We start from the raw sequence: 12,780 nt of genomic DNA, 5'->3' as shown, positions 1-12,780 counted from the left end.
TTTTTTCCCTAGATTGTTGAAGCAACACTTCTTATTGCCAGCTACATTAACTACCGTTCGACACCTCCACTCCTATCTTCTACGCAGCCCTCCCGAAGCAAAACACCTGCTAACAAGCTCTGGGAGACTGAAAGTCGGTGCTTTTTTCCTTCAGTGCCCCGAAGCACTAAGGGGCCCACCCTGCTCTGAGGGCTCATTCCAAAAGACTTCGGGGGTTTGGGCGTTTTTTTGTTTGCTTGTTTTTGGGGGGGGGGGGGGGGGCAGTTGGTTTTTTGGTTTTGTGGGGTTTTTGGGTTTTTTTGCACTGCTCTGCACTGAATTGCAGACTGCTGATTTTGCTGGTTACACACCTTACTTTAATGCAGGCTCTGATTCTTTTTCCACAATAATAGACAAAGTTCCTTAGTGTGGGTAGAGGCAGTGTCCCTTCTCTTAAAAAAAATGTTGATTTTGGGGACTGTGCAGGAGTTTCCTTTCCATGCCACACTCCATCCAAAATACCATGCCTCAGGTCATTTGCCTGCACAGCACTCCAGTCACATCACATCTGCTCTTTCCTTGCACCCATTCTTTTTCCATCTCCTGATCTTACTGCTTTGCTTACAAGCATATATGTTGTCTGTGATCGCTCCCATTTTCAGCTTTGTACCTGCCTTCAGATCACTGCACACCCTGTGCCTGGAATCTCAGTCCAGCTCTTAAAACTCCTAGTGACATCTCTTCCCCATCATAGCCCCTTCCAGTTATTATCATTATTTGCAATAATCTTCTGTTTGCATCAATCCCTAACTTGCTCGCTTTTTACCTGAATTAGACTGCAACCTCTGCAAGGCAGATTTGAGTGGTATATAGGCTTGAATCTGACTGCAGTGGGCTGAACGCACAGTCCTATTAAAAGTAAAAACAGGTGGTAATGGATACTGTGGCATGTGGCATGAACCCTGTACAAGTATGCATCTTGTTGAATACTGCCTGTATTAGGAGCTGCATATCACTGCATCATAAACTAGATATACACTGAAAAGGCTATTACTAGAGTGTAAAGATTAAGATGACATAGTCTGATCAGGTAGTTTAGACATAACTTCAGCTCTATGCTCTGGTTGTGAATAGCCATCATATTAAAGTTTTTACCAGTGTTTAAATTCAATGCTGCCACTCCCAGAACAACTATTAAGACAGTCTTTTTGCAGAGACTATAATAGTTTTTATGCAACTGCTTAACATAACCAAGAGGACAATTTAATTTTCCCTAGAGCTTTAACAACTCCTCCCTGAAACGGAAGCTAAAATTGAAAGACAGAAACTTTCCAAGTCCTTGCTCCAGATTTGAAAAGAAAGAAGACACTGTTGAGAAGGAAAAGGAACTAAACTGACAAGAATAATTCTGATGCAAGTCAAGAATAATTTCACACCTAAAGTGGGGAGTATAGAATCAGAGTTCAGTGGTATTCAAGAGTATTTTCAGTACACAGATGGAAACCTACTGTCTTGGCACGTTGAGGACTCAGAATGACTGGGACTGGAAGAGTGTCAGATGATGCTCTAGCTCCTACAGGACTGATGCCTTTTGGGAGTCGAGGCTGTTCTATGTAATAGATGAACATTAGATCTCTGCTGCAAGGCTGAATGTGTCACGTGCTCCACTGTCAGACAAGCACTTTCAAAGACTCTTTCTGTTAATCACTGTTGTAGATGTTTCAGGATGTGTTTGAAACTTCAGATAATCTCAGACAAAGGAAGACAAGGCAAGCAAATTTTGTACTATTTCTGTCTTTCAGCAGCTGGAACGGATCTTCCCAAACACCCAAACCAGCTCTGCCATTCTGACTTGACAGAAGCTGCTCCTTTCAAACTCTTGCTTCCTTCATGCTACCACAGCAAGGAGGAGGTAGTCAGCAAATATGTACTCAAATATCGTTCTTCTGACTTTCCTAAAGAACAGGGTTTTTTTTAATCTCTTTCAAAGGGACTTTGTTATGATTGAGAAAGTTAATGGATTTTAAACAAATAAAAGAAAAATAGCAATTCTTCTTGAAAAATCTAGATCTACCTGGATTGAGTTCAGCTATTTTGATAAACATTCCAAAAAAGCTAAGGAAGAATAACTGCACTTTCAAAAGTACCACGTGCAACTTTGTAATAATTATGCATTCATGGGCAACTTTCCCAAATTAAAACAGTGTGAATCCAACCATTAGAAAGAATTCAGCAATAGCAAACCAAAGCTATTTGCAAATGAACAAACCAACCATACCAGTGTTTTCACTCCCTAGTCCCTGCCACCAACCTTGAAACATCCAACTAATGCATGCAGTGGAGCTGATACTTCAAGAAGTTTTTGTTTCACGCTTTTGGTGGGTGCAAAGCCACAAATTAGAAGAAAAATGTTTTAAGCAATCGTGTATCAACATCTTTGTAACACACAAAAAAAACCCCCAAACCTAAACCACCCTATGGTGGGTTGTGGAAACAATACGGCAGACATAAGACAGGAAAAGATTGTATGAACAGAGACCTGATTTGCACATACTGTAATCTACCCCCTTGTTATGAATTTAAGGATCATCCCTTGAAGTTACGGAAAAGGGTAGAAGCTTTCTGAGCCAACAACAACTTTGAAGAAGGTATTTAGTCTTTTTTTTTTCTTACTTTTAAGTGACTACATATCCTGATAAGAGTGGCCAGTAGCATGTATTTCCTCTCTCTCTCTCTCTCTCTCTCTCTCTCTCTCTCTCTCTCTCACTCACACACACACACACAGAGTGATCTTAGTATAGCTACATCAGTTTGAATACAGAGAGTGTTATTGCTCCTCACTCACCTGTGCCTAACACTTCCTTCTGTATCTGAAGGTCTGTTGAGCAGCCTGCTTCTTGTATCCCACCAGTAACAAAGCTGCTTCAGAATAAGCTGAGCTGTCATCCATGCTGGGGATGCTCAAGGCATAGAAGTCTCCAGCTGACAGTTCAGAGGCTGTACTTACCTTACAGTGCTAACACTCATGTCCTTAGGACCTTGTACCAGGGCACACAGGAAGCAGAGATGTTCAATAAGCAAAAGCTGTCCTGAAGCTCATTATTTTCTCCCATAACTGCACTTTAAATTGAGAAGCATGGCATATAGAACTTTTTTTTCTTCCATATTTCTTAAAAATATTCACCAATACTTGAGTATTTCAGGGACCATCCCACTCTGATGGATGTACATATACCTCCTATTTATAGCTTACCTGACTTCAAACAACCAACCAACCCTGTGTAGTTAATCTATTTTGTATGATTCTTTGGTAGAGAAAACAATTTTTATTTTAATCAATGCTTTTGGCAATGACTATTGCTGCAGCATAGAATGACATGACAAAAGCCTTTGTTTTCCTAACTGCTGTGTGTATGTAAAAGGCTGTCTGGGAGATACTGTAAGATTTCTGTTTGTTCTTAATAAAATGCCGTTAGTATGAATTAAACTGTATTATTCTCAGAGTGAAAGAAACTATTTTAAAAGCCAAAATAGTCTCAATGTAAACAAAAACGGACAAAGATTGTGTTTGGTATCCAGGCACATAGCTGGTGCAGACCTGCCCTAGTCTGATTCCTTGTTTCTCTCTGCTGATCTTCTCTCAGCTTTAGTGGATGACTAAAGTGCACTCTCATGGGCACAGGATGTTCACTCCTTCAAAAGATGGCTAAAACAATCTTCCAGACTTCCTCCTCTGACACAGCTACTTGGTCATTTCTTCAGTGCACATTCTCAGGACTTCATGGGATTTTTACAGCATAGTCAATGTTCCCAGCACACTCTTAAGCCCAAGACTCTGTCCAGTCTGCTGAGACATAATTTATGTTCTGACATGTTCTCCCCATGGTTCAGTGAATTTTCCTGCTGCTATGGTGCTCTTCAAGGGCCTTGACCACTTCTCCTCCACATGAAGAAACACAGCCTGGCCGAACCACACCTCGAGCCATATGAAACTCAAATAACTCAAGTATACCACATGGTTTTTAGTCAAAGGACCGCTATAGTCGTTTACACAGTCACACTCCCAGGGCCTGCTGCGTTTGTTAATGGCCAATTTCTGCCCCTGCCGCAACACCTGCCCTTCCCAGTTCTGCCTGGACTTCCAACCAAACACAGTTTGCATCAGGGTGCAGGTTCACCAACTTTAGAGAGACCTACCAACTTATATTAGGGCAGCACTGGAATTAAAAATCTGGCCAACCCCAACATTTAAAGTATTTATGAGAAATAAAACCATGAAAAATGAAGTAACCTAGACAACATTACCCAAAAGCCATTGGCACATCCCCAAGCTGCTGCCTTTCACTTGGACAAGGAGAATACTTCCTGTGACATGTGCTAACCTGTGTCTTTCAAACTTCATGGCACCATGGCACCGTGAAAAAAAAAAAAAATCACCTTATCTCTACCATATTGCATGATGGTATGTTGCCACGTGTTTTAATTACAGATTATGTAGACAAGCACTGTACAGCATTGTATGCAAATTAAGCATGACTCCTAGGCTCCTGCCAACTTGCTGGTTTAGCTCTTGTTTTGACATTTCAATTGTCTCAGTTACATTACTAAGGAGTCATGGAAAAAAAAAGAGAGAAAAATACCAGTTAAAGGTTACAGTAACTTTTAGCTCATCAGCAAAGAAGAATTTCCCAACCTTAAGTTACTCCTGAGAGTACAGATCAATAAAACTTTATTCACGTAGTCATTACGATCATTTTCAACAGCAGATTTTCCTCATATTCTCAGAGCAATTGATGTGGCCCATTTAATGCCACATCTTTTCCATGTCCTGTGTCACCATGCCCCCTGCCCCATTCAGCAATGGGTCCACATTTTCCCTGTCTTCCTTCTGCTACTTGTGTATTTACAGAAGCCCTTCTTGTTGCCTTTGACATCCCTCAACAGATTCAACTCCAGGTGGGCTTTGGCTTTCCTAACCGCATCTCAGACAGTGTTGCTGTATTCCTCCCAGGTTACCTGTCCCTGCTTCCACCTTCTGTATACTTCCTTTTTGTGTTTGAATTTTGCCAGGAGCAACTTGTCCATCCATGCAGGCTTCCTGGCATTTTTGCTTGACTTCCTGCTCACTAGGATGGACTGTTCTTGAGCTTAAAGGAGGTGATCCTTGACTATCAATCAGCTTTCTTGGACCCCTCTTCCCTCTAGGGCCCCATTGCATGGGACTTTCAAGCAGATCCCTGAAGAGGTCTAAGTCTGCTCTCCTATGTTTATTTCACTAAATATAATTGAATGCAGCAGTATATTTTAATTTTCTGTTATTTTCTTTCTGAAATTCTCCTGTGGATCAGGAAGTTACCATCCCAGCCCACACATCAGCTTTGGTATTTAGAGTGGTATATGCTTTTTTCAAACAAAGGGTTAAACAGAAACAAAAAAATGCGTATTTCTGGCAGTCCAGCCAAGGTTACATTATAAGTTTATCATAATTTTCCGATCCACAAAAGAGTAAACGTTTGATGCATGTTCTTGCCTCCCTTTGCCCTATTGCCCCATATTCTTTTCTGGAGAGGCAAGGAAAAGCCTTTTCTGTCTGAGTCTAAAAAGTTCTGCTCACCTGTCTTCATAGCAGAGGATTTCAAGTTTCACTCCTGTGCTTGAGCTGACATTTTCTGTAACAACTCTGTGAGTCTGTGCAGGCCTTTCGACCTAACATCACTGTACTGCTGCACCACTTTCTACTCATCTAATTAAAAAAAACCCATGGGGCAGTTTTGCTTGCTTTTCCATGTGTCTCTGAGTCCTGCTGCAAGTTTGCTACCTTGGTTTTTTTTGGTTTTGTTTTTTTTTTTTACTATTTTATTCCACTTGATTGTGGAGCTGTCTTCCTCTGCTCCAGGATTTCTTGACAACTTTTGTACACTTCTATTAAGCAGTCCAGGCGTGGCTTGGAGCTCTAGAATTGAAGTCAAACAACAGACAATCAGGCTCTGAACTGGCTGTAAAAGAGCTGGAAAGCTTTAACTTCCTACTCATGAGATTATCAGGCAGAGAAAGGAATGTGGAGACAGCTGACACAAAGCTGACTATCAGAAGCATACATATATAAGGGATGCAACAGCAAGGTATCTGTAGCTGATTAGCTTTCTTACATTAACTCAATGGAGAATAGATTTCCCTTTTACATGTTCACTGAGAAATAATCCACCAAACTCCAGAAAGTGTTTGATGTAAGCTGGTGATAAAGGAATGCAAAGCCATTCCATAAGCCATACCTGCTCTGTGATGAAAAACGCCAGTCCCTAAAGCTGTCAGGTCAAAACACACAGCACCATTCTGCAGTTAGCCTGAATCTCTCACCAAATCAGAAAGACTCCCCTTTCTCAGTTCACAGCGACAGCACGAAGAACATCCACACTTCCCAACCCATCAACCTATGTATTAGGCCATAATCCCTCTAGAGACCTACCAAACAGCAGATTTCCATACACTAATCCACCATCCTAGAAGACCTCCACCCTGAAAAAAATCTACCTTCAGGACAGAGAATTTAGACATCTGGTCCTTGGCCTCTGCTAGTACTGTCAACAAAAGGACAACGGAAGGTTAACTGAAAGCATCAATTCACTTCACAAGAACAGCGAATGGTGGTCAAAGTATAATGATTTTCCATCACTTCTAACCTGGACCAGATTAAAACCAGCAAGGAGGTGAAAGTTTCCCAGTCCCACAGTCCCTATGGTCCCATGACTTTTGAGCTCCCAAAACAGCATTACTGTGTAAAGTCCATCAAACGCCTCTCCTTGCAAGTGTTGCTCAAGAGAACAACAGGTCAATTCAGCGCAGAAGTGCTCCTGGGCTCAGTGACACGGTAAATTGTATTTTTGAAGGCTGACATAACTTAGAGGAACCCAATGAAGGAGATGCAATGAAGTTACTAATTACTTCTCCTTCAAAACTAAGTAACAAACTAACTTGCACGTTAAAGTGAGAACTACTAACAGGTAATGAATTGCAAACTGACACAGCTCTTTCTGTACCTCCTTTGCTGGTGGAGTCAACTCTGCCAATACCAAGGTATTTCCATGAAAAAAAACTGTTCAGAGTTGAGCTAGAAAAAAAGAGAAACTACACAATTGCCAGGCAGTCTCTTTGAAGCTGGAAAGGAGCATGCATAATGAAAACCAGGTTCCTGATTGCAGGTCTCTGGAATTTATTAGTCATTGATTTCCAGCAAATCCATCTTTTTACCTTGACTATGTGTGAAATACTTAACTTATATTATTGTTCGTAAACATCTTTATAATTGTGGGACTGAGTTAGCATCAAGTATCAATGGAATAGTCTATTTATACCCGTAAGTATTTAGCTGAAGACTAACTGTATTCAGTCATAAACTGGATGTGGACTACAAAATGATAGTCACCAGCAGCAGGTGAATTAAGGAGGACAGAGAGGGCTATAAACCTCAGCAGTCTAAGGTGTGAGGTACCTCTACTGCTCAAGGATCAGGGCATTGCTGTGTTAGGCATGTACATGCAGAAAGAAAATCCATCCCACAAATGGTATTATGAACAGTCAGAACAAGTTAGCAAGAGAAGAGAAAGGGGAGACAGGGTAACGGTAAAGCAAACAAGTTATTATATATTAAGCAAATTGCTCACAGCTTGTACTGTGATCTTTGTCAATGGGTGAGACAGGGAAAGTCATTCTAATGCCAAGGAGGTTTTTATGAGCACTTTTGGCACACAGAGCCGAGAGAAAAATAACTGCAGCGCAGTGCCATAGTTATGATGGTAACACTGAGCATAAGACTACACAGAAAGCTGTACGAGTCCTCAGTACCCTACATGAGCCGAAGAATTCTAGTTCGCCCAAACTCCTGGTTGGGTTCATACTGACACAGCTCCCTGTTCTTTGAATGGAGGGCAAATGAAAAAACCATCCCCAGTACATAGTTCTATAAGACTTCGAATGCCACCCATTCCACAATGCTGTAAGACCCACCCTGAAGGCCCAGTCAGGGAAAGGCAACTGTAATCAGCTACCTGTAGGGGAATAAAGATAAGCTTAGACAACTGGCATGCACACACAGACCACAGATCAGGATTTCTCTACCATTCAGTCAAACTCACCTGAAAGAGTGGCACAACCTCAGATACTCCCTGAGGATCTCCAGGGTCCTGGAGGAGGATGCACAGGTAGTAGATAACTTTTTGCTACAAGACAAACAGACAAAATCATCGGAGTTTGAAAATGCTACCAAAGTGCCTGGAGTTATCACAGAAAGAGGATCTGTTTCAACTCATTGGGCTGAAGGCCAATCACCCCAGGCCACAGTCAAGTCTGCAAATTTATATCTATAGCTTTCCTCCCTTCACACAATAAAAAAATAATTCTACCTGTGTTTTTTTCTATCAGATTTTTAACCTGAAATGAACACACACGTGCTGGAAGGGTAAGGTCTGCTTTTCTACAGGAGCTTTGCAGAAAACCCCAGCAATAGGAAAAATCCTCTCTTGTGTTGTCTATCTTCCTATCTCCAAAGTCTTGACTACTTATGGAGTTTGGCATCAACAGTACAACACAAAGAACTAAAACCACTAGCTCAGTCTCAGGGGCATTACCCAAGGGATGGATCTGGCTTTTTGGGGTTATTTGTTTGGCTTGAGTTTTCCTTTAAAGAGAACAGATTAAAGACAGAAATCTGAAACAAAGCTCCTGATGTCAGTAAAGCTATAGATGGTGCTGTGTTTAATTGCTCTGGTAAATCACGCCCATGAAAATATAGTGGATGTGAGTGTGCCCACAGATGCACAAGAAGAAAGACTCTGTATGATTACCATATGGATGGCTTCATTGATAACCACATCCTTCACTTGACCCATCTCAATGAAGGTTGTGCTCTCTCTCCCTGAAGCATAGGATGAGGTCACCTGAATGCCGAGTGAGCCGATGACCAACAGGGATTCCTGGTCAACTTTCACAAAGTGCAGGTATATGATCAGGCCAAACAGCGTGATGAAGATAGCAGCAGAAAGCACCATACTATTCTGTAACACAAGCCAAACAAAGACAGAACTCTGGTCTTACAATTAATTGAACACGGCTTTAGAGAAAGTAATACTGCACAGTAAATTATAGTATTAAAGCTACAGTTACAAGGCAATTTTACCTAGGTGGAGTCCTTTTATTCACCCGGCTGGCTGATATACGTGTAATCAGATTTAAATCAAGCCTTCACAGTATGGTCTGAAAGAACTGGGAGCTGAAACTGAAAACTCCAAGAAAACTCTATTCCCTTGTAAACTTAGTGCAGAAATCTCAACCAAAACCGGCTAGTTACATCAATGACAGCGTATTATAGAAATGTCTATAGAAGTGATGTCACTGACCGAGAAGTGTTGTGAAGTGTTTACTAGAACTGAGGGTTGAGTCTCAGAGGGGAAGAAAAATCTTTTAGGAAAAAACACTGGCCTAGTGGCTTTCTTCTTAGAAACTACAAGTCTAAACTTGTTCAACCTCATCTCTCTTCCTGCCTTAAATACCAATCTAAAGAACATTTGCTTTCTCCTGTGCTTTGTCTGAGGACGAATGCCTTTTGCACGCTGCAATCTTGGGATTGGTGTTACACAAAATAATACATAACTGATGAAACTATAGTCAACAGTAACTCATCTGAAGACATGGTAATAAATCCCGAAGGTCCGCAACCTACAACCTATTTCTGGGACATGCTTTAGAGAGCTCCAGGCCGCATACCCATGAATCAAAGTATAACTAAGACTTCCTAAAGGACCAGAACTGCATGGCCCTACTGCTCAAGCTGGGCCTGTACCACCATGTGAGGTAAAGAAGCCGTGGCCACATTCAAACAGAAAGGACGCAGGACTTCTCTCAAAGTTTGTCATCATGGAAAAAGAACCAGTCATGAATTACAGACACTGAAATCCACACGGAGAAGGACTTTCAGATCTGGTTTCCTGGCAGAAAGGAAGGCTTGCAGTCACTCGCGTACAAGCTGCACGAGCACACGGAAAACCAAGCAGGAGGGCAGTGGGTGGTAACCACTGGCTGGGGTGTATGCTTTTGTAACAAATGAAACTCAAACACAGCTTCCCTTCCAGCTAGAGGAACACAAACCATCTTTTCGTGTCAGAAACCTGCCAACTGACTCCCATGCAATCTCTGTCTTCATTTCTTGGGAAAGACTACTGAAAAAATTGAAGTGCAACAGTCATAGGTCACAGTGACCAGCTGCTTCGGTCAAGCTACTGACTTCAATCTGGAGGTAACTGCTCTGGGTCTACCAGTTGGTCCTTCCCTGCAAGTATGGGTCACAGATCAGATATCTAAACCAATACTTTTGGGTTTATCACCAGCTTCTGAAATCTGTACTGCCAAGGTCCTACTGTCTCAGCTGTGACGATGATGTTCACGGTGCAGCGCTCTCCGAGTCGCTTGGGAAAATCCCTTCAGGGACAAGGGATCACTGTCGCCTTCTTCAATCTATCCTTTACTGCAGATTCCCGCAACTCGCCTCTCCAAGTAAACACCTGTTATTTGGACTCACGAGAATGCGCCAGGCATCACTCAACACCCGTACATCCATCGACCCTGTCCGGCAAGAGGCGACAAACCAACGGAGGCACCTGAGAAGCCACCGAGAGCGCCCGGGCCACAGCCTGCGGGCCCTCGGACGCTGGCCAGCACAGCTCCCTCCTTCTTGCCACACGGGCGTCGCGGTCCGCCACCGCCACGCTCCCCGAGCACGGAGGGTGCCCAGGGTACACGGGGACCGGCCCTTGCCGCCTTCCTGGCCCGCGCTGCCCACGTCCTAGCAGCGGCTCGGCAAAGGCTGCGTGTGCGCGGCTCCCTGCAGGCCGGCGGCCGCTGGGGACACCCGCTGCCACCCAGCCTCCTCTGGGACGCCAACCGCGGCCGCCGCCGCCGCCGCCCCCCCGGGATTTCCGCGGGACACAGGCTCACGGGCGCGGCCGGGCCCCCGGCCCCCCCCCCCGGCGTTTGGGCGGCGGGAAGGGGCGAGGCCGGCGCCCCGCGGCCCGCGGCCGGTACCTCGCTGAGCACGAAGAGCCCGTAGGCCGCCAGCCAGACGGCGGAGGTGACGGCGCTGAGCGAGCGGAGCTGCAGGCGGGGGCAGCGCACCGCCAGCTCCCGGCAGGAGGCGCTGTGCTGGCGGCGCCGCAGCGCGACGGGCGCCCCCGAGGCCGAGCGGTACCGCCGCTCCCCCATGCCGCCCCGCCGGAACCACCGAGCAGCGGCCTAGAGCGGCCCGCCCGGCTCCACGGTACGGCCCGACCGCACGCTTCCGGCGCCTCGCTCGCCGCGGGAAGGGGCGGGTGCCGCGCACCGGCGGGCGGGTGCCGCGCCCCTCCCCGCCGCCCCCCCGCGCGCTCGCGGGGCGCGTGGGCGCCTCGTGCGACCGGCGCGCGAAGCCGTGGCCGCGGCCCCCGAGTGGCGGGCGGGGCCGCTCCTGCCGGGCCTACCGCTCCCGCGGGCCCTGCGAGGCGGCGAGGCGGCGGCGGGCCGGGCCCGGCCCGAGCGCGGAGCGGAGCCGCAGGTGAGGTGAGCTCAGGGGAAGCCCTTGGGGCCTCGCTCCCCCCCTGCCCAGCGGCGTCTCCCCGGCAGCCTCCCGTGCGGGGGGTACGCAGCCGGCTGGTAACGCTTGGTTCAACCTCACCAGGCGTCCTTCCTTAATCCTGATCGCCGTCAGGAGCGTCAGCGGTTTGCAGGGGTTGGCGATTCACTGCTTGCTGCCTCTGGTTTTTTTAACCGCAGTTTCAAACGACACGGGTGTTAGTGTTGTTGTGCATGTCCCTTGCCACGATGAAGAGAGACGGGTTTTTTTCGCCATTTGCCAATTCCTGCTACGTAAATGTACCTTTTTGTCCTTTACTACAAGCTCTTTGGGTTTTTTTCAGTAATTTTCAAAGTTTAAAGCAGTGTTTTCTGGCTAATAAATTGAAGACACGGCTTTGTGTACATACAGAGACATTATGAGTCTTTGTATCGCGTTCCCTTTAATACTCTCAGTTATTACTTCGTGTGACTTGCCTGGCAGTGACATAAAGCTACAGAAAGCTCTGCCATTTCCAAACCATCATCCTAACTCCTTTGCCCTTTTTATTTGTTCCCCCTCTCCCACAGTCCTGTAGGGTCGCTGTTAGCTTTAATTGCAGATACCCTCTTTCTGTGAGCAATTTACTTCATTCATGGTATCTTCAGAGCTCTTGGGTGGATGCTATATATATATACATATAAACCTGTTAACTTGTAAGGGCGGCAAAGGAGTCTGTAATGGACGTAAGAAACCACGGGGCGTTGAAGAACCCGTACCAAGGCCTTTGCTCGGCCTAGAGGAGTGGGTGATGGATGGCACTAGTGGCAGACTGGTGCAGTACATCCGGGATCTCACTGTGACTCAAGAGCCGAGGTGAGGGATGGGCTGGAGCTCTGAAGAGAAACCGTGAGCTGGCCTGGAGAGAAAAAAATAATGGCAGATGACAACAAACTGCAGAAACGGAGGAGAAAATGTTGAAGTTAAAAAGAGGGTGAAAGAAGTTTATAGATGGAGTGAAAGTGGAAAAACCAATAAACTGAAACCAGAGTTACAGGTTTTTTAAAAAGGGAAGAAATGTTTGAAATGACAGGTGAGACGTAAATAGGTAGGAGCTCTGGTATGACAGCCTAGGAGGTGGGGACAGGGAGAAGGGGAAAGAAAAATCGGAGTAGGAGGCAGAAGAAGAAAAAGCAATGTGAAGAGCGAGAAGGTCAGTGACAGGA

General features: G+C 45.4%; 2 protein-coding genes across 3 annotated transcripts in view; one reads left to right on the top strand and one right to left on the bottom strand.

Annotated features, from left to right (window-relative positions):
• The window catches only part of PLEKHH1 (pleckstrin homology, MyTH4 and FERM domain containing H1), a 53,722-nt gene extending 50,261 nt beyond the window's left edge, over nt 1-3,461 (top strand). For both annotated transcript variants that reach the window (XM_029996558.2, XM_029996566.2), the window contains 2 exons: nt 13-214; nt 1,257-3,461. In XM_029996558.2, the coding sequence (XP_029852418.1) occupies nt 13-189 (177 nt within the window). In that variant the 3' untranslated portion in view covers nt 190-214; nt 1,257-3,461. The remainder of the gene's footprint in view (nt 1-12; nt 215-1,256) is intronic.
• Nucleotides 3,462-4,691: 1,230 nt separating this feature from the next.
• PIGH (phosphatidylinositol glycan anchor biosynthesis class H) lies at nt 4,692-11,742 on the bottom strand. Its single transcript, XM_029996592.2, has 4 exons — nt 11,053-11,742; nt 8,820-9,029; nt 8,112-8,195; nt 4,692-5,932 (listed from the first exon to the last, which is right to left on the bottom strand). The coding sequence occupies exons 1-4, from the start codon at nt 11,227-11,229 to the stop codon at nt 5,831-5,833; spliced, it is 573 nt and encodes a 190-aa protein (XP_029852452.1). The 5' UTR covers nt 11,230-11,742; the 3' UTR covers nt 4,692-5,830.
• Nucleotides 11,743-12,780: the final 1,038 nt, after the last annotated feature.

This window comes from Aquila chrysaetos, chromosome 2 (genome assembly GCF_900496995.4).
Source record: "Aquila chrysaetos chrysaetos chromosome 2, bAquChr1.4, whole genome shotgun sequence".
NCBI lineage: Eukaryota > Metazoa > Chordata > Aves > Accipitriformes > Accipitridae > Aquila > Aquila chrysaetos.
The sequence above is the reverse complement of the archived record's forward strand: the minus strand, read 5'-3'. Positions and strand labels throughout refer to the sequence as shown.

Coding starts and splice junctions, on each gene's coding strand:
- PIGH (XM_029996592.2), bottom strand. CDS start 11,229: ATGGGGGAGCGGCGGTACCGCTCGGCCTCGGGGGCGCCCGTCGCGCTG. Junction 9,030..11,052: donor GGCTCTTCGTGCTCAGCGAG/GTACCGGCCGCG, acceptor CTTGTGTTACAG/AATAGTATGGTGCTTTCTGC. Junction 8,196..8,819: donor TCAATGAAGCCATCCATATG/GTAATCATACAG, acceptor TTTGTCTTGTAG/CAAAAAGTTATCTACTACCT.